Genomic DNA, 21085 nt, shown 5'->3' on the forward strand with positions numbered 1-21085 from the left:
GCACTGCGCCACAACAGCCGTTCCGGTTTCGGCGCTGCGGTGATTGGTTCATCCTCTCCCCCGGCCGGAAGTGAGCCTTCCGACAGCGACGTTCGAACCCGGCGTGCTGCCGGCCGGGCCGCGCTCTGTGCAGCTGCCGGCTGTCCCGCTCGCATTCGGCCCGTCGTAGCGCTGTTCCGGTCTGCGGCGGAGGCCTGGGTCCCCCTGGAAAGGAGGTTGGAGGGCTGGGAGTAGCGCTCCGTGTGTCTGCGCTGAGGCGGCGGCGCTCCTCGGGCGGAGCGGCCTGCAGAAAGGCCGGGCTGCGCTGTGCCGGAGCGGAGCGCGGGGTGGGATCGAAGCTGAGGCGGTCCTGCTAAGGGACAGAGCGCTGCTGGGCCGCTTAGGCGTATAGGGAGTGGCTCTAGCTGCTTCCTAACGAGGTTCAGCAAGGCCGAGTGCCGGGTCCTGCACGTTGGCCACAGTAACCCCCATGCAGCGTTACAGGCTTGGGGCTGAGTGGCTGGTTGACTGTTAAGAGGAAAGGGACCTGGGGGTGCTTGTCTGAACACGAGCCAGCAGCGTGCCCAGGTGGCCAAGAGGGCCTGCGGCCTCCTGGCCTGCATTAGAAATAGTGTGGCCAGCAGGAGCTGTACTCAGCTGTGGTGAGGCCGCACCTCGAGTATTGTGTTTGGTTTTCGGCCCCTCACTGCAAGAGAGACATTGAGGCCTGGAGTGTGTCCCGAGAAGGGCAACGAAACTGGTGAGGGGTCTGGAGCACAAGTCTTATGAACAGCGGCTGAGGGAGCTGGGATTGTTCAGTGTGCAGAAGAGGAGGCTCAGGGGAGACCTCATTGCACACTACAACTTCCTGAAGCTCCTTGTGATGAGGAGGGGTTTGGCCTCTTCTCCCAGGCAACAAACAGGACTGGAGGAAACGGCCCCAGGTTGTACCAGAAGAGGTTTAGGTTAGACATAAGGAAGAGCTTTTTCTCTCAGAGAGGGAAAGAGAATTAGGATAGGCTACTGGCTGCGCAGAGAGGTGGCGGGGTTGCCGTCCCTGGCAGCGTCCAAGAGGCGTCTGGATGAGGAGCTGCGAGATCTGGTTCAGTGCTTGTGGGAGCAGTGGTGATGGGAGGGCGGTTGGGACTAGATGATCTTGCAGGTGGTTTTCAACCTTGTGATTCTATGATTCTAAAGCTGTAGTCCAGCCCTGCTGCTGCTCTGTGGCACGAAGCTCTGAGCAGTGCTCTGTACTGTTAGCGTAAGGGAAGTCTGAGCCTTGCAGTGTGATTCACAGTCAACTTTTAGCATTTTTGTTTTGAATTTTAGGTGGTTTTGCAGAGGTGAAACTCGGACGGCATCTTTTTACTGGTGGAAAAAGTTGGAGCAAAAATCATGGACCAAGTTGCTTTAGGGGTAAGCCAAAAGGTATTTAAATATGATGACACCTTCTGTTGGAGTTGTGGAGTTCTCGAGAACACAGAGAGGTGGTACATAGAAATGTAGCCTACTTTTGAAAGATGCTGTAGGAGTGGAAAAAGTTCAGCAGAACACCACAAATCTTGTTCCTCGTTGTTCAGAGGGCAATGTTCTCTGGCTGGAGGAAGTTCAACAGTACTACAGCAACTTTAACAAAATGCTAGTAAAATTACTGGATATTTTACCTTTCAGCTTTCTCTGATCTGTGTTTTACAATTCCTATGGGAGTGATGTCAGCCATTGCTGAGTTGATGCTGAATTGTGTACTGTCACATACAGGCTTTGACATCTTATGTTACACAGTAGTCAGATGTGGTACCTGGTGTGCCAAATTAGTTAGCAATTTCATAGCTTGCTTTTATGGTCTCTTAAGGATGACTTGCCTCGTGTTGGAACAGGAGTTGGTGCCATGAAGAACTGAAGTCAGCAAGATGTTTGCCAATTGTATCATGTAACAGAGACATCAAAGAAAATATTCATGGTCTTGGAGGTAAGAAATAGTGCTTGTGCCACGCTTAAGGCTACTGTTTTTATCTTTAGCAGCAGACAATACTATAGAAATGAAGCTGAAATGAAATGATTCTTAAATATCTCAGTGGTGAATGGGTTCAAGATTCATTGGTTTTAAAATGAAGAATGCAATGTTCTATATTCTGTCTTTCTGTAAAAGGCACTAATCAGCATTCACAGTAAGGGAACTGGTTTTAATTCCTAACTCACACTTCAGTTTTTAAAGTAGCATCTGCAAGGTCTGCAGGACACCAGAGCCCCCACGTTGTTGCCATCTCCTGAGTGATTTATGCCACCCACGACATTGAGTGCAGTGCCTCAGTTACCAGATTGGAGGCAAGGGTCAGATTGTGTAGCTTGTGTGGTGTGCCACAGTGCTGGCCCATGGCATAACTGGAGCACTCTGTACTGCTCTGAGCACGGGGAATGGTGTCCTGTGCTTGCTGTGCTCTCACTGCTGCTTATTTTTCTCGGATGCATTCTAAATACGTTGTCAGATAACTTTACCTTTCTCATTAAAGCACTGTCCTGGAGGGAAGCTGTTTGATTATATTGTTTCTAAGGACCACCTTTCAGAAGAGGAAGCTCGAGTCTTTTTTCGACAGACTGTTTCAGCACTTGCTTATGTTCCCAGTCAGGGTCATGCCCACAGAGACCTCAAACCAGTAAGTCTGAACTGTATTCAGTCTTTCATAAATAACAATGAGCGTGTTTTTATTTTTCCATTGGGAGAGAAAGTTGTCCCTTTGTGGTTGTGGTTTATTTAACCTGGCAGGTGCCTGAGCATCACGCAGTGCTTCACTCAATCCACTCCTTTCCAGTGAATTGCAGGAGGTAATGGAAGGGGGAAGAAAACCACACAAAGTAGAACTCATGGGTTGAGATAAAATTATTTACTGAGGTAGAGGAAGGGAAAAGGATAACAGTTCTGATGAATGCAAAAGCAATTGCTCACCACCTACCAATCAATGTCCAGTTAGGCTCCTCGTAGTAGAAGAGATTTACATGAACTTCTACGCCCTTCAGAACTCCTTCCACACCATGTCATATGGTGTGGGATATCCCTTTGGCCAGTTTAAGTCAGCTGTCCTAATTCTGTTCCCTCTCACTTCCTTGGGCTCTCAGCTGAGAATGACTTTGGCTCTGTGCAACACTGCCTAGCAGTAACTACAGGTGTCAGCGTGCAGTGTGCTCCAGTTTTGTGCCTCAAGGAAGAGTGGTCCTTCAAACAAACAGTGGCTATGCAGAGTATGGGATGAGGTGCATGCCTTGGCTCCATCCAGTGGGTTTTCTGTCACTGAAGGCTTTAAGCATGGGTTAGATACTGGAAGGTTTGAGTCTTTCTACACAAGTAGGTTAGAACTTTGCATTTCTTAAGTTGCTGATATCGCCGAGTAAAGCAAATCATTACAGCACAAGCATTTTCCTAGGCATCTTATGAAATCCTCATATCTAAAGAATCTTTCCCCTCTGAAAAATAAAGCATTGCCTATACTTTTTGCAAGGAACTGGCTTCCAGCTGAAAAGCTGGTGGATTCACAGGCTCAGACAGTAACTTGGAATGGAGGTGACTTCTAGAGATTTGTGCCTGAACCTGCTGCTCCGAGAATCCTGACACCAAGTTTCTCAGAGCTTTTTCGTTTTCATGCTCAACCTCTCCCAAGGATGAGGCTGCATGCTCTCTGTGGGCAATCTGTTCAATGCTTGAGCAGTTTTGTTTCCTTCTGTCCAGTCTGCTGTTTCCATGAATGACTGTTTTCGGTCACTATCCCACCATGACCTGCTGTACGGATTCTCAGGAATCTGTCTTCCTTTCTTCATGCCTCCCTAGTGGGCGTTTAGAAGTTGCCATGAGGTTCCTCTGCACTCTGAACAAACCTCTTTCTCCCCAGTTTCTCTTCTCTGAGTGGGAGCTTCAGCTCCCTGCACTGACTGGAGGCCATCCACAAAGCTTGCTTCAGGTTGTTATCTTTCCCAGCCAAAAACTAACTACAGTATTGTAAATGTGGTCCAATGAGTGTGCAGCAGGGGTGACTTGTCCTGGTCTGGTTGTGCTGCTTTTGAATGCAGCCCATTATCCTGTTGTGCTTTTTTTTCTGTCAACACACACTGCTGGCTTGCATTCATCTTGTGGTCTTTCACCACTTGTCCTCCTAGTCCCCGGGCCCTTTCTAACCCACCTAGGGTATGGGAACTTGTTAGCAGTCAGTGAAAATCTCTGAGAGACAGAGACAGAGAGACAGAGAAAGAGAGACAGAGACAGAGAGAGAGAGCTAACCACTGACCACATGAAGAAATAACAGAAGAGAAAATATGTTTCCTTGAGCATTCAGGTGAAAATAATTCCTGACTGCTTTTTCATTCACCAGGAAGATCCGCTGATTGATGAGAAACATGTTTCTCATAATTTGAAGCTGACAGACTTTGGACTCTGTACAAAGCCAAAGGTAAGAGTATCTGAAATCAAATATAATGTGCCCCCAAGTAATGCATGTTTTTCTACAGTATGCAACAGGGACTTGCCCAAACACCCTACATTCAAGCTGTCTCTGTGGTTGACATGCAGTTGCATCTTGCTTGGAAGGGCCTTAGCTGTGTGAGAGTGAACAGATTGCTCAGAAGCACACTCAGATTCTTTTCTCTACCCAGACTTCCTATTTTCACAGTCTAACTGTAGATAATCTTGTACGTGTATCACCTGTCTTATGCAAGGGCCTGCCATAGGAGCACTGGGCTGGCATGCCATTATCTCTTCAAAGGAACTGTGTGTAGATTGAGATTATGGATAAAACCAAAGAGTTTTGCAGGTGACAAACAGATCCTGTGGTTGCATATGCTTGAACTGAATTGTTTCTTGATCTTAAAATGGCTTGCTAGGAGCCTTTACTTAACATGCCAGATGGGTGCTGGTGAGAAAGAATTCAATGGGAAGAGTGCCTTCCTGATTCAAAGAGAATTACTTATCCTCAAATCGCTTTTCCTGGCCAAATTTAGAGCCTCTCGCAGGTAATCAAGACCAACAGGCTGTTGTCCCAGTGGTATAATGTCATCTTGCTCTGACCTGTTTAGCACAAAACCCAAGTAGAGTAATAGGATACTCTGAATAAGGAAGTATTCTACCAGTTGTTCTTTGTCAAGTTTGTAAAGTGATTGCATGAAATTGCTCTAAATGACCAGCGAGCCTCAAACACAACAGCTCTTGCATGACTTCTTTCTCAGTTTGGTGTTTGCACAGACAGTTCATCTTAGTAGGTGATCAGCTGAGGAAAATAATGCATCATGCCAAGGATACATCAGATAAGTGAGCAGCTTGGGATCTGTGTATTTGTACAGTGCTCATGGTCTTAGACAATATTTGCTTAGTGAGGTCACCTATTGAATGAAAGCCAAATATGTAGTGAATGAAAGTATGCCCAGGAGAAGAAGCCTCTGAGGCTTCTGAAGTGTCACTGCAGAAAGCATGGACTCTGTTAAAGCAAACTCTTCTGTTTTCTGTGTTATTCCAGGGAGGCCTTGATGACCGCCTGAACACGTGCTGTGGAAGCCCAGCATGTGCAGCACCAGAGCTAATCCAGGGCAAAGCCTATATTGGCTCAGAGGTATGCAGACCAGAGTTTGTTTTGCACCTCTCCCCTCTTTCCCTCCCCAGAGAGCGATTAAAGGCAGTGCAGCTCAGATACGCTCACTTGGTTCCCCTCCTGAATTCTGCTGGGTTGCGTTGCTCAGTAGCTCTCAGAAGCTGTCAATGGCCACAGACTGAAAAGTGCAATGGGCCGCAGTTCACACAGCTGGCTGGTTTGTCTCTGGCTGATCCTCATCTGTCTCCACCAATTGTTCCCTACTTTGGGGCTCTGTAAAACAGCAACTTCAGAGATCTCCTACTATTAGTAAGTTTTTGAAACAGCAATTTGCTCTGCTTATTGTCCATCATTGGTCAAACTCTTGTGCGGTCTCAGGATCTTACATGTTTTGTTAGACTTGTCTTTAGCTTCCAAGTTGTGTTGAAGACTTGCTTCCACTGTGATGCTCAATGTACTAAAAATTGAGAGATGAAAACGTGAAGAGTTTTTCCAGCCTTGATTTCATGTCTAGAACTTTGGAACCCACTACTTGCAGTTGTTCAACTGGTCTGGTTTGAAATGCCCTGGTGCTTGTTGAATTGCTCTGCTGTTAAAGATGGAGCAATTCTTTCGGGTACCATTGCACCGCTGTTGATGGCTTCTAATTCTTGCTTTCTTTGTTTTCCACAGACTGCTTTTCAAGCCTCCTTTTTCTTTACAGTCAAAGTGAGAATTGCACTGTGAGGTGTAGAGCCTTGTTGTGCCTGTACATAAAGAGAACAGCAGCAGAGCCTCACAGCTGACTGCTGGCAGCTCTCGTTGTAGCCAGTAGCACATAACTGTGCCAAATCCTTTGTGATGGGTTTGATTTCATTTTTGCCAGTGAAATCCTTGTAGGTATAAGGTACTGCAGAAGGGTGATGAGCTAAGATGGAGATACTGGTTTTCGTGGTGCTTTAAGTTGAGCGGAAGAGCAATTGAATTAGGGTCATATGCTTTGTCTGGAGCCATAAGGTTTTTTTCCTGGGGGAAAGAGCCAGCTTTTCATAGGCTGCATGTGGCCTTTGGCAAGGGCAGACAATGCAGTCTGTCAGTAAGGCATTTTAGGTGCTTCAGGTTTGTAAACTTGTCCTTTTATTTTTCAGGCAGATTTTTGGAGCATGGGTGCACTGCGGTACGCTCTGCTGTGTGGGTTTCTTCCTTTTGACGATGGCAGTGTGATGGCACTCTACAGCAGGATAACAGGAGGTATCGATGGTGCTAGAATACACTGAGAAGGGAAATAGCTGAGCATGACGAGAGGCCTTGCTTTTCTGATGGCAGAACATGCTGAGCTGTGCTGTGTGTGGAAAGGCCTGTCTGCTGAATATTGTCCCCTTTTTTGCTGCTTTGTCTACCAGTATTTTGTGGGTTTGGTTCTGCACTTGGTTGGCCTATGCGGCGCTGTAGCCTGATTATATAACATGGTAGCATGCAGAGTTTGAGGAGAAGTGTTTGCTTGCCAATGGGCTAATTTCTGTATCTGGTTCTTCAACTGGCTGCTCCCTGTACTACCTGTAGTAAAAATAGAAATACATCGTTTGATTTACCAGAAATGAATGTTATGGAATGCCAGCTCTTCTCCTGTCTAGGAAGAGCACAGTTCTGCAGCTGCTATCAGAATTTCCTCTTCCAGAACCAGGAGGAAATGTAGGACCCCACTGATTGCCTTTGAATTCAGCAGTTCGTTCTGTTTCCTTTCAGAGCGCACAACAACCTGAGCGTGTGAATCAAGTGACACGGCTTTTCAGGCTGGTGTGAACTGTGTTGTGCACTGAGCCTTTGTCCCTTTGTAATTAGGACGTTGTCCATGTCTGCAGGACTGCAGAAAATCCTTTGTGCTAATCACTACCCCAATTTGCAGAACGTGGCAAATGGAAAATGATCCAACTGCTTCAGGTGCACATTTCCTTAAAATTGTGGATAGTTTTGGACTGCGAGTCTGTAAGCAGAATGGAGCTCTTAAAGCTGTCCAAGATTGTTTCTGCACCATTTAGTTCTATCTGTCTGATGCACACAGGAGCTGAGGGCTGCAGTGCTTGAACTGGTGGAACTTGTTTAAGTGAACTGGGATGAGCAAGTTTCAGAACTGAGTCAGAATGCAGTAAAAAATGGATACTCTCACAAGTATTAAGATACTGCCTTGCTATTTCTGCACTGAATTTGTTTTGATTTTATGTGGCTGTGATCTGAAAAGTGCTTGGAATGCAGACACCAAGGCATTGTTGTGTCATTGACTGTCACACGTTACAGATCCTGAGATATCCTGGAATCTAAAACTCAGAACTGGTTTAAGTCTACTGCTTGAATCCAATCACAGCATCTGTGTTCAGTGTTCTTTTCCCTGCTCCACATCACTTCATTTGGGAAATACTTAAGGAAATTGACTATGTGCCATAACTGCTGTTAGAACAAAGTATTTCTGGTGTGCTGTTGGGCATTTTGTAGCTCTTGTGAGCAGTTTCCCTTCCAGCATTGCCCTCAGCCAAGCACGTGTGAATTTTTACCATTACATTTGTTCAAGCTGTTCTTAAAGCAGAGTTTGTAATCTCTGTTCCTACGCTTTGAAAGGAAAGAGATGTCAATATCATCCAAATAATTTAATAGTTCCTTTTGAGCTAGTTGTTGAAGGTTCATTCTCAATCCTCTCTTATTTTAGTGAAGAAAATAACTTTTTTATTGCAGAGAGGAAAAGACACTGTTCCAAAATGGCTTTCCCCTAGCAGCACGCTGCTACTTGACCAACTGCTGCAGGTAAAAGGGCTGCTTCTATTCAGATTGATGTACAAAATGCTGTTGCATCAGCTCAAAGCATTGATGGAGTGCTTAGAAAATATGCGGTGTTTAAACAAGTTAAACTGCTCCACACCTGATGTCCTTGAAGAAAAGGTTAGCATTGCCTTGTGCTGAAAATTCTCCAATAGTCACGTAGTACTAGTTAATGGTTATAGAAATGATTGCAGTTTTAATAACTACACAGTCTTCAAGCAGCTTGCATTTGGATGTTCTTAATTGTGCTGTGTAATTAAAAGTGATCTGTACACAAAAGCTGTTTCTCCAAGGAAGCTGAACGTACTGAGTGTGCCTTTGGGCTGTATCTACGCAGTCTCACATACAAAATGCTCGTGGAACATTTACTGTAACCATAGGTGCTGTAACTGTTCTTCACAGCTCAGGTGTTTGACCTTCCTTCTGGTGAAGGGAATAAATACTGCTGGTCTCTATTTGTGCTTCCAGGCACCTTGAAGTTGTTAGGAAAAGAATAACTGTCTGCAGTTCTTCTCGGTGATGTAAGTAACAGCTTGAATGTTGCTGCCCACTAGGCAGACCCAAAGAAGCAGATGACAGTTAAACTCCTGTGAAATCACCCTTGGCTCATGCAAGGTTATTCTGGTGCTGTTCAGTGGCAAAGTAAATACCCAGTAAGTACACGCACTCGAAGAAGCCTAAGTATGTTCTGGAGTCTTTCCTGGACCACTGGCATCCTCTCAGAAAGGGAGTGATAACACATTTCTTCAGAGGCTGCTGACAAGTGGTGACTCTCCGGGGTCCATTTTGGCACCTTCAACACCTTTGTCAGTGACAGAGAGAATGGACCTAGAGAGCACCTTCAGAAAGCTTGCAGGCAGCCCCGTGCTGAGAGGTGCGGTGGATCAAACAGGAGGTAGGGATGTCTCATCCTGGTGGCATTCAGGGCCGGGTTGGATGAGGCCCCGGACAGTTTGATCTGGTGAGTTGCAGCTCTGCAACTTGGAGCTTGATGGTCTTTAAGGTCCCTTCCAACTCAAGCCGTTCTATGATTCTCTGGAACTGTGCTTGTGCTCCTTATCTCTCAATTGTCTGACCTGTGTGAGAGGTTGGGGTAGCGGGGTTGGGGTGGGAATTGGGGGTGCGAGGGAGATTCTTGCTGCAGATACTGAGAAGTTGCTGTGTATTTGCAGCCAATGGCTGCTGCTGGCCTCTGGGTGCCACTGTTTCTCTGAAGAACAGCTGTGCTGATGGTACACCACCATGTGCTGTGCATGCCGTGCAACTGAATAATTAAGAGGGGACAGAGGTGTAACTTGTGCTCTAGTGAAAATCTCATCTGCTGACAGGCTTTTGTACTTGAATGCAGAACCTGTTGCCACAGAGGGACCAGTTGCTGAAGCGTGGTGACTCTTTCTGTTTACTCCTTGCAGTATTTAGCCCTGATGCTAACTATTTAAAATAGAAAATCTGAAATGGTGGCTAACTATTGGCTTGATTGGTGCATATCAGAAGACTATCATGGTGATAGTGGCTCTGTGAGATGACTTGGAAGCTGTTTCTTCAGTACAGGTCTTGTTCTTGCAGCTGGGGCACCTTGATGAAGACTGTGCAACAGAACTTGCTGTGTTTCACAACCAGAGCAGAGAGAGTATATTGGCATTAATATCAGAGGTAATGAATGTATGTAACTCATTGTATTTAAGCTCACTACTGCAGTAAATAACCTTTCTGTATTAACAGACTCTAATGCTTGCTTCTTCTCAAACGTGAAATCTTTCATACCTTTCAGAGCTAAGGTACCCCCGCTGAACTCCATAGTCTATCTGTAGCTAATAACTACATTTCTGAAGTTCACACTATTTGTCTGCTTTAATTTTGTTTCCTAAGCCTTTCTGTTATTTTGTACCATGTTAAAATCCTGATGAATCTCTGGAAGTCCAGATAGACTCAAAACAGGAACTTATGGATGCACAGCAGGTGTCAGGTGCTGGCTGAACTCACTGCTCTGAAATGTTTCATTAATAAGTGGAAAATATCAACTCCTCGCTCAGACAACGAAACAAGTTTTGGGAATTACAGCTCACAAACTCTTAAAGAAATGAATCCATCCCAGTAGCTTTTGAAAATGAATGAGAAAAGCTAAACTGAGTGCTTGTAGAAATATTGTATCAGTGTTACTAATGACATTCCAAGCTGCAGAAGAGATTTAAAACACGATGTGTACTCTGGCTTTAACCTGAATCTGAAAACTGTTTCTTGAAATTGAATTGTCTTTCTATTAAATAGAAAGTGGTAGAACTTGGAAGGATTGTTAAGATTTCCAGATAACTTTAGTAGGAATAGATATAAAATGTAAGTTTTACCTAGGGGAGACATTTCTACTTTTTTCAGGTGCAGAAAATAATGAGAACAATCTAGCTACAAGGGGAAGAAGTTCTTCCATGTTAGTCTGTGATATTTTCACAGTCCTTTATCAGAGGACTTCTAATGCCTTATAAGTAATTCAAGCTCATTGTGCTACACTGTGAGTCTATCAAGCAATTTACCCATCGTTCTCATAGCAGTCAAAAAGCTGCTGAAAACCAAGTTGAATGTTGATGCTCCTTGGAGCTGGGCTGAAATATGACCCCCAAAAATGGGAGTCCAGCTGAAATACTGTGCAAAGTGCATTAATAGGAGCTTTGCCATTCACTCCAGTAGAGCCATTCTGGCACCAGCTTTACTTTTCACTTTCAGCAATTGTACTGCTCTCAAGCAAAAACAAGAGCAGTCTGCTTCTCTATCTTAAACTTGTTGTGTGAGCAGCTAAGGTCTGAAACTAGCCTGATGTGATCAGACATGAAGGTTGCACGTCAAGGGGAAAATATTCCAGACATGCAGAAACGTTCAGAACACTAAGCTTTCTTTGTACTGACAACTTCTCTGAAGAGATCTAAATACTCTTGTTTTCAGGTGGAATCGTGACCAGATGTCACAGCCTATCTCTTGCTTCAATCCAGGAAGGTTCGTGGCAAGCGCATCCACTTAAGGATTCCATCACAAACGACGTGCAGTACAACACAGCCAGCAAGCCAGGGGTAAGTGTTAGAGTTCAGCACAACATTCTGGTAAAAACACTGCTGTGTGCTAAAGCTCAGCCTGGGTAAACAGCCTGGTGGCCTCAACATCTGTAAGAGAGATGTGTGCAGCCAGTCTTGGTCGTCAGATCTTGTTCTATGATAAGGCCCCCCACTTTGTGTATGAAGGCAGAGGATGTAATCCTTCTAGATTTCAGGGAGGCCTTTGATCCTGTCCCTCGTGGCATCCTTCCAGACAAGTCATCCAAATGTGAGATGGACAGGTACAGGCTATACTGAGTGGCTCCGTGGCAGAGCTCAAAGAGTCACAGTGAATGGGGCTCCCATTGACTTGGACGCAGGAGAGGCGTGCATCCTCTGCAGGTTTTCTTAAACAGCTGATGATATTTAACTGGGAAGTGCTGGAGGCACCCTGGAGGGATGGGAGACCTTGCAGAAGAATCTAGATAGATCAGAGCGTTAGGCAATCAGCAGAGGAAAATGCCAGACATTGTACCAGCAATGGAATAGGAACAAACATACAGATGAGGAGACAAGTGTCTGGAGAGCAGTACTAGGACAGGGTCTAGAGGTGGTGGGGACAGCAAGTTTAACATGAGCCAGTGGTGTGCCCTGGCAGCCAGGAGGAGGGGAACAAAGCTGCTAACAGGACTGGAAGGTGTGTGCTCTGGGGAGAGGCTGAGGGCACTTGCATTGCCTAGTCCAGAGAAGAAAAGGCCAGGAGATGACCTCTTTGCTCTCTGCATCTCCCTGAAGAGGGGAGAGCAGAGGAAGGTGCTGTGTTTACCTGGGAACCAATGACAGGACGATCAGGAATGGCCCAGAGCTGCATCAGGGGAAGTTCAGACCAGACAATAGGAAACATTTATTTACTGTTAGTGTGGTCAGCTGCTGATACAGGCTTCTTAGGCTGGTGGTTGATTCCCCACCAAAAAAAATCAAAGCCATACAGAGTTGAAGTTAGGCAAACAACTCGAGGTGATTGCTCTTGAAGAAGGACCTTGCACAGAGAAATGCCCTTTTGCTGCATGTTCCCCGTCGGCCATGAAGACCAATAGTACTATTGAGGTTGGAGATCTTCCTGCTCTGGATTGGTTCCTTTCATTGTCTCTTGGTGGATTGTTTTCTCCAATCTTCAGGACTGTGAGATCTGCCAATGCTTGCAGAGTCTCAATTTAGTCTTTCTTACTTCCTTATCTTGCAGTTAGAGTAAGCTCTGTGGCTTTCTTTACTTGCAGCTGGGTGAAAGTCCAGCAGTCTGTTTCCTCAGGCTTCAGCAGATTTAATTGCATCTTCTAAGCAAGTTCTGTGCAAGATTATTCTATTCAAGTAGCACAACAAATTAGAGAACAAGAATAGCCTTATGAATATAGAATCATAGAATGGTATGGATTGGAAGGGACCTTTAAGATTATCTAGTATCTATAGGCAGGGAATACCTCCCCCTAGATCAGGCTGCTCAAAAGTCCTATCCAGCCTGGCTTTGAATGCTTGGAAGGAGGAGGCATTCACAACCTTGCTGGACAACCTGTTGCAGTGTCTCACCATCCCCACTGTAAAAAGTTTCTTCCTAATATGTAGTCTAAATCTACCCTTTTCCAGTTTAAGCCATTTCCCCTTGTCCTGTCACTACCTGGCCTCATAAAAAGTCCCTCCCCAGTTTTCCTGTAGGGCCCTTCTGGTACTGGGAGGCCACTACAAGGTCTCCTTGGAGCCTTCTCTTCTCCACATCGATGAGCTCCAGCTCTCTCAGCCTTTCCCTACAGGTGAGGTGTTTCAGCCCTCTGATCATCTTTGTGGCCCTCCTCTGGACCTGCTTAACAACTCCGTGTCCTTGTGCTGAGGGCTGCAGAACTGGACGCAGTACTGCAGATGGTGTGTCAGTGAGAGCAGAGCAGAGGGGCAGCATCACCTCCCTTGAACTGCTGGTCACAGAATCACAGAATTGCAAGGTTGGAAACGACCTGCAAGATCATCTAGTGCAACCACCCTCCCATTCCTATTAGTGCCACAAGCTACTAAACCATATCTCGTAGCTAATAATAATGTGATTTCTGTGATCACAGTGAGTTAGTCTTTCACACCCAGATCATTAGTCTTTCTGGGTTCAGCAACAGTGAAGTTGCTCTATCTATCTAGCTGGCACTTGTGACATGGGTGCCAGGTAGGTCTGGTTAGTGCTGCTATTGAAAAAATGCATTATGCCCTCACATACGATGATGAAAATCACGTAACACAGCAGCCTACCAGTCCTTCCACAGTAGTCAGAACAAACTTCACCTGCCTGCCTGAAGATAAGGCATCTGAATACATGCTCAACCTGCCAAAATACATGAACAGCAAATGCCTCTAATTAGAACTGGTCTCATGTGAAGACAAGAAAGTGAGAGAATGTAACCTTTCACATAACCTGGCATTGTTCAGCCTGGGGAAGAGATGGCTCAGGAAGATCTTATTGTGAGTGAATACCTGGGCTGAGGATGCAAAGAAGGTGCAGCCAGGCTCTTTTCATTGGTGCCCAGTTGCAGGACATGGGCAGAAACTGGACTGCAAGAGATTCTGTCTAAACATCAGGAAAAAATTCTGTGTGTGGGTGACCAAGCACTGTCACACGTTGGCCAGAAATGTTGTGGAGTTTCCCTCCTTGGAGATTTTCAAAAGCTGACAGAAATAGTTTGGGGCAGCCTGCTTTAGGTGACCCTGCTTGGGCAAGAACGTAGGACCAGGTGAGCTGCGAAGTCCCTGCCAACCCAGTGTGTGATTCTGTGAATTTGATGGCACAAGAGTATGCGTAACACCACCTTATTGGAAACAGTTTTATGTGTAAGGAAATTCCAAAAAAATCATTATGGCCTACATTTCTTCTGAAACACAATAGTCACGATATCCTGCTCAGGCATTCATATTGTAATGGAACGTGATTTCAGTTACAGAATAGAGATTGCCCATAGCTAGCAGCCCTCTGGAAAGGGCTTTTTAGTAAGTCATCATAGAGCTTCCCTAGATCTGCTGTTTCTGCTTTCACTAGCAATGAGACACGTGATCGTTGTGACATCTATGAACACAGGTCAGGAGACACTTATCTGTCAGTAGAACGTAGCTTCCAAAAATGCCTCCTTTCTATCTCAGGACTGATAAGGTAGCTGTATGCAGTATTGGCAAAGTGGTATGAAATAAGTCCATGGGAAGGATGTTCCTGAAATCATAATGAGCTGTTAGAAACAAAAGATGTTTTGAGACCACAGTCATGTGTGGTGTGAGATGTGAAGGTTAGCAATCTTGACTGAAATACTGAATTCCATGATTCAGTAAAGAACTTTTGCCTGGGCTTCCTCATAGGCTTCCAAACACTGCTTCAAGCAGTGCTGCAGATTGCACAGTTATATGTTTTGGATATGACTTGTTTACCTTTCTATGAGCCACTTTCAGACCTCACGGCATTCTGTTCTTCAGTTCTTTCCAGGCTGTTATTTGACTTTTGTTGAAAAGAGCTTGTGGTCCAAGTCTCCAAATGGAAGGCTCTGAGATGCTGCTCTTGTTGACACAGGTTGTAAAAGATGACTGGAGCTTTAAGAATAATTTCCCTTCTGCTACTGATATGAATGTCAAATCCACAATTACAATATTAAGAGCATGATATAAAATTGGGGCTGTTGGCATGTGGACTTCCATTAGCTGTTAGCCATAGTTAGGAACTTGCAAAGCAATCATATTTAGATTTTACTGGTATTATTTTTTTCTGATGAAACCTTCCTTTTAATCCTGCAGAAGAATCTCAACTGAACACTTCTTTTCAGTCTGAAAAGGCTGTGACATCTGAAGATGTGCCAGGTTGCAGCCATGTGCCACATGCATTTGGATCCATGGAATTTGCTGATGGAACTTCATTGTTTGAAGAATCTCCACTAGAAGAGTTTGTTCTAAATGCTCACAGAACAAAGCAGGTGTCTGAAGATCCAGTGCTAGTTTCTGACAGAAAAAAATACAATTCTTAATCCAGAAATCTGCTTCTCAGTGTGTATAATGCTTATTACATATTTAAGTATCTAGAGGACCTTGACCAAAGGGAGATACAGATTGAGCAAAGAAGTATGTTGAGCATAAATTGTGATGCCTTCTACCTGAAAGCCATGGTTCATTTGATGAGAACCTTAACTTCAGTGTTCAGTTTGCACTGAAACAGCGAGTAAGGAAACAAGCGAAGGAGTCAGTGAGGATTTTAAAACAAAATGGGAAGTGATAAGGCACAGTTAATAAGATTTTGGAGTTAGGCAAGAGGTGGACAGAGCTTTAAATGTACCAACAGAAATTCAATCTCTCTGTATTGGACAAGAAAACCCACAGTGAAGCAATTCAAATTTCGCAGCTAAAAAAGTGATAATTCATAGCTATGTTTAGATAAGCTGGTGAGGAGTAATCCTAAATGTAGAATTTAGATGAACAGATAGAAAAATGGCACTTGACAATCTATAAGAAGCAAACTCATTTTAGGGGAGAATCAGAGGTACTGAAGAGTTTTTAACTACTTTGCTCAATAGACAAGTAGTGTAGGATGTTTTTATGAGCATTGTGTCTGACCTGCTTAGATGTTAGAATTTCCTTGACAGTGACTTCTCTGGATGTGATTGCAGTACCTGGCAGCATTCAAGGTGTGATACTCAGCTGGGCGATATGGAATTCACACTGTCAGCTCCAGTGACAGGAAAAGTGGCATCTATGAAGCATGCAAAGAAATGTGGATGCAGAGTCAGCATGAAGAAATGCGCTGCCCTTTGCACTTCCTGCTCCAAAGGCCTCCTTTCCAAAGAGTGAGACACAGAAGCAAGTGCAAGGCAAACCCCTCCAGGCACCTCCTTCCACAGGTATGTTGTGTCTAACAGATGAGAACCTAGAACATGTGTAGCTTAGGGATTTTTTAAATTCAAACGTGAACACAATACTTGTAGATCCTAACCTTCTGTTTCTGGAAGATGTAGGTTTGGGGTTTTTTTGGTCACAGCGCATGTATTCACCAGCCTGTACATCTGACAGTGCACAGCAAGAGGTTTAGCCATATGTCAGGGCAGGTTACTCGTCTGTTCATTACAGAGGTTCTCACGGTTTCACAAGGAGGTGCCTTTAGATGCATCCAGATAATGAGACAATTGCTGTTCCTAAAACTGGCACGTGGTTCCACTTCTCGTGGAGATCTAGGAGAAAATTTCTTCAACGTTCATTATGGTTTTTTGTTTTCTTCTGGGCTGCTGTGTTGAGTGAAAGAAAAGGGTAAATGCTTTTATTTAACTGTGCTCTTATTGCATCTTGCTTCTAAATGAAATGTAACCTGTACTTTCACATATCTGCTTGGTGTGGCATTGAAAATACTGAGGCTAGCAATGTTAACAGCTGCATTTACGTGATGGACCAGAAACGTGTCCATGCTGTATCAGCTCCTCTGGGTTACAGAGATGTTTGTCCTCATCCTTTGTGTTGATACTGCACGTGTTCACTCTGCCCTTTAAAGTATTAAGCGCTTCTTACAGTTGAAGATTCTTCTGTTCCAAGTGCTAGGGAATATTGTTGAGAAATGCTCCATCTCTGCAGGCTAATATGTTACTGAGAGTCACTGAACATACCACTTTCCTTTGCTAAGTGTTCAACGAAGCGCATTACGAAGGCTGGTTGTTCACACAGGTTTTATTTTTGTCTTAAGACTGCATGTGGTAACTTCTGATGTTGGTCTTATGGCAAGCTTAAAAAGTGAAAGTAGGTATTTCTTACGTGAGAAGTGCAGAAGTGTGATTTCAGCTCATTTCTGTTAGATATTCCTGAGAGTTAAGCAATTAAAATACTGTTGTTGTTCTATTGGAAGTTCTTGCATTCAGGATAGTTAAAGCAGTGCTTAGAGATATAACAATAAATGGTGGGAGTATCTCTTGGAAGTGTTGAGAACATGGCTGTCTGGGGCCAGCTGCTGCTATGGAAAGCTGAATCTTCGAGCTGTATTGAGTTGTCTCCACAAATGCAAAGCTGCTCCACAGAGCTCTTTTCCAACACATGGGCAATAGAACTTTTTAGGCCGTTATTCAACATGTAGTATTAACTGTGGTGATGCAACTCGCACCTTTCACATAAAGGAAAATGCTTGATGTGGAATGCAACCTTTTGACATAGTAAATTCCTCAGTGTTTGTCCTGAGACCAGTGGCAGAACAAGAAGCCAGTTCTGGTCCTCATCCCTTCCAAACTGTAGTACTGCACTGCGCCGGCCCCTCAAAGACTTGAATACAGAGCTCAGGGGGGATCAGTCTCAGTTTTCTGTTTAGTCTTGTTGTTCTAGTTAAAACCTATTTTATCACGCTGAAGATGCAGACTAGAGATAGATAGGAGGCTGGCTTTAAAAAAGTAATTGCTAATCGTGAGAAATCCTGACTGAAGAGAAGTCAATCCTCTACTGCAGAAACATACCTGCTTTGGTTTGGATACTTTCTTTCAGAGAGCCAGTGCACGACAGTCATCGCAGTTAAGAAGCCCAAAACACCAGCAAATACGTATGAACTGACAGCAGCTGAGGTTCTTCCTGAGAGGAGGTAAGTGTGCAGTTATCTGTATATGTTCTTGGTTTAGAGCAGTGCTACCTCAATCAGTGAACAGCCTAGGAAGCATTGTTCACAACAGCAAGCTGTATTTCCTTTCTCTTGGTTAAAATTCTCCTAAAACCTCTTGTATTCCCTGGGAAACACTGAAAGCAGAAAATAAAAATTAAAACTAGAAGTCACTCATCTTCAGAATGCATTCCTGTTTTCCATAACATAAATCCCATCTTGTTCCATTTTCCCTGTGCTGCAGTTTTAAAAAGCATCTCTGAGCTTCAAGCTCAACTGACATGTAAGCAGAAACTCTCATAATACACGACACTTCCTTTTGTTTTCTTCTTTATCTGATCATATTCTAATAGTGCATATGAAATAACTACAGTCTGATTGCTGAGGAAAAGTGCCGCCACACTAACAGCTGCTGTTATTCCCAGTTGACCTCCTCCTCTCCAGAGGCTCCCAGTACCAACACTGCGATTCTCTCTGCAGAGGCTAGCCTCACTTCCAGTGCCCTGTCCTCTCCACCTCCCCCTGTGCAAGTCATGCTGTTTACAGCAGCAGTCTCCATCTGCAGCTCACTCTCTCACACCAAGTTCTGCTCGCAGGGAACGGTGTGGGGGGTTGCTCTCACCCCAGCACAGATGAACTCACTTTCTCTTTAACCCTTTTTCCTTTGTCGTACCCTCAGTTACACTTCCACATACCCTCCATTCTACTTCTGTATACCAGTAACAATTGCCTTTCTTATGCCATCAAAACAGTTTGTCCCATTCCTTTCACAATCCACAAATCAAACCGTACAGTTCTTCAGCTTCCACAAACACCCAGCACTTGGTCTCTCATGATTAGGGTACTCCATTATAAAACTGGTCCCGTTATTCCATTTATGTTCCTAGTTCCTTATTTGATATTCCCCCCGGCCCTCCTGCAGCATCCTTCCAATGTGCCAACATACACCTGAGAGGTGTTTGTTTGTTTGTTCTGTTGGTATTTCTTTCCCTTGCGATCCTCCCATAGCGCTATTTTGTTGTTTTATTAGTTTATTAACGTTTCCACTAATTACTCCTTTTACCCTGAAGTTTCCCCAAAACAATCCCCAAAACTTGTTCCACCACTGTTGTCCACACTCCAGACACGAGTAACACCAATCCCCTTGCTGTATCTCTTTACAAGCTGAGCAGAGTATAACATAATCTGGATAAAATAATATGTGAAATATACACCTTTATTCCGGTCGGTCACTGTAATTTATGACATATAGGTTCCCATATTCATCCCACTCCAAAAAGTTCATTTGCATTTACACTAAAACCATTCAGATTCCCTTTTTCCCAATTTATCAAAAAGAAGAATTTTACTTCTTTATTGGTGAGCGAGAGGGATGGGAATGTAACAAATGAGCCTTGACATAAGGCACTTGATTAAGAATTGATTTTTTTAATGACAGATTCAATTTCGTTTTGAAAACCAAAACAAAACATTTGGCAATCAAAGAAAAGCTCTATAAATACTGGTTAATAAGCTTTAATATCATACCAAAATACTTTTTCACGTCAGTTAACGTAGTTAATAAGGTATTTGTGGGTTTTGTTTATATACATACAATATATGGCTTTATTTCACAAAAACAACAACAACGAACACCAAAGCATTGCTAACAGCAACAATTAGTCACCAAGATTCCCTTTTGAGCCCTTTTCACATTAACCAGAGCAGGGGTTGGCGTTAGACTTGGGTACATCAAGGATTTCGGTTCAGGATAGGGTTCTGAGAAAGAAACAGTCCTGCAAGAGGACTCGAGGTCGGGAACGGACTCCATCAGGCATGCAGACCCCCGGCCGCGTGCCACTGCCAGACCCTCGCCCCGAGTCCAACAGGAGCACCCCAACAAACAGCCCCGTGCCACCCTCAGCTCCGCGAGACCCCCACCTCCCCCAGCCCCCAGCCACAAGCGGCCCCCAAAACGCGCCCAGGCCTTCAGGGCTCCAGAGGGACGCCCCAAATGCCCGCGGGACCCCGCAAGTCCCCACGATCCACAGCCCAGCCCCGCAAGGAGCCCCATTCCGCATCCCGAGCCCCGGAGCCGCTCCCGGCCCCAAACCGCAGCCCCCCCCCCCCCCCGCTCACGTGACGCGCAGCCCGTGCTCCGCGCGTCGCCTAACGATGACGTCACGCCGCCGCACGGCCGTAGCCCGGGCATGCCCTCACTCGGCATGGCGGGCCGGGCACCGCCGGACGAAACGCGCACGCGCACGGCGTGGAGAGGAAGCCCGCCCTGGAGTCGAGCGACGGCCGCGGCGGCCAATCGGCTCTGCGGAGACGGGGGGGCGGGCACGCGCGTGCAGCCAATAGCGGCCGCAGACGTCACGCATCTCCCGGCCCCGTTCCCTGCGGTGGCGTGCCGTGTGTCGGAGGCGCAGCGCTGCCGTCAGAGCCGCCGGCCCGGCCGGGCTGCCGTGCCGTGTGCCGCCCTCCCGCAGTGAAGGTGCTCGGGGGGGCCTCAGCGAGGCGTCCGGCTGCAGGCTGCAGCTGCAGGAGAGCCCTGCTCCCTCGTGTTCCCTCTCCTCGGAGGCCATATCCTCCAAGCCCTTCCCCAGCCTTGCTGCCCTGCTTTGGAGCTGCTCCAGCACCTCCGTGTCCTTTCTGTGCTGAGGTGCCCAAATCTGAGCACCGAACTCCAGGTGAGGCCTCAGCAGTGCCGAGTACAGGGCAGGATGAGTTCCCTAGTCCTGCTCACCACTCCGTGCCTGATCCAAGCCTGGGTGCCGTTGGCCTTCTTGGCCACCTGGACACACTGCGGGCTCGTATTCAGCCGGCTGTCCGTCAGCACAAGGTCCCTTTCTGCCAGGCAGCTTTCCAGCCACTCCTCCCTAAGCCTTCAGGGTTGCCTGGGGTTGTTGTGACCGAAATGCAGGACCAGACACTTGGCCCTACTGAGACTCCAGCAGTCAGCCTTGTCCCACGGATCCAGTCTATCCAGGTCCCTCTGCAGTGCCTTTCTCCCCTCAGGCAGATCAACACTCCTCCCAGCTTGGTGTCCTCTGCTAACCTACTGAGGGCACGCTCAGTCCCCTCATCAATGTCGGTAGTAGAGATGTTCAATAGAAGCGGCCCCA

The 21085-nt window shown here is 45.7% G+C and overlaps 1 protein-coding gene across 15 annotated transcripts; it reads left to right on the forward strand.

The window, feature by feature from the left end:
* Window positions 1-75: 75 nt before the first annotated feature.
* LOC125686052 (maternal embryonic leucine zipper kinase-like) lies at window positions 76-20065 on the forward strand. Of its 15 annotated transcripts, none has more exons than XM_048929712.1 (10): window positions 76-215; window positions 1309-1395; window positions 1832-1948; window positions 2490-2633; window positions 4338-4415; window positions 5475-5567; window positions 6674-6776; window positions 8253-8989; window positions 9903-9989; window positions 10710-10812. In XM_048929712.1, the coding sequence occupies exons 3-8, from the start codon at window positions 1937-1939 to the stop codon at window positions 8288-8290; spliced, it is 468 nt and encodes a 155-aa protein (XP_048785669.1). In that variant the 5' UTR covers window positions 76-215; window positions 1309-1395; window positions 1832-1936; the 3' UTR covers window positions 8291-8989; window positions 9903-9989; window positions 10710-10812. The 15 variants fall into 15 exon arrangements, 3 of the variants coding, with proteins under 3 accessions (XP_048785669.1, XP_048785670.1, XP_048785671.1); XM_048929713.1 differs by having other exon boundaries at window positions 8253-8857; XM_048929714.1 differs by lacking the exon at window positions 8253-8989.
* Window positions 20066-21085: the final 1020 nt, after the last annotated feature.

The sequence above is a fragment of the Lagopus muta genome, chromosome 30, assembly GCF_023343835.1.
Source record: "Lagopus muta isolate bLagMut1 chromosome 30, bLagMut1 primary, whole genome shotgun sequence".
In the NCBI taxonomy this organism is placed as follows: domain Eukaryota; kingdom Metazoa; phylum Chordata; class Aves; order Galliformes; family Phasianidae; genus Lagopus; species Lagopus muta.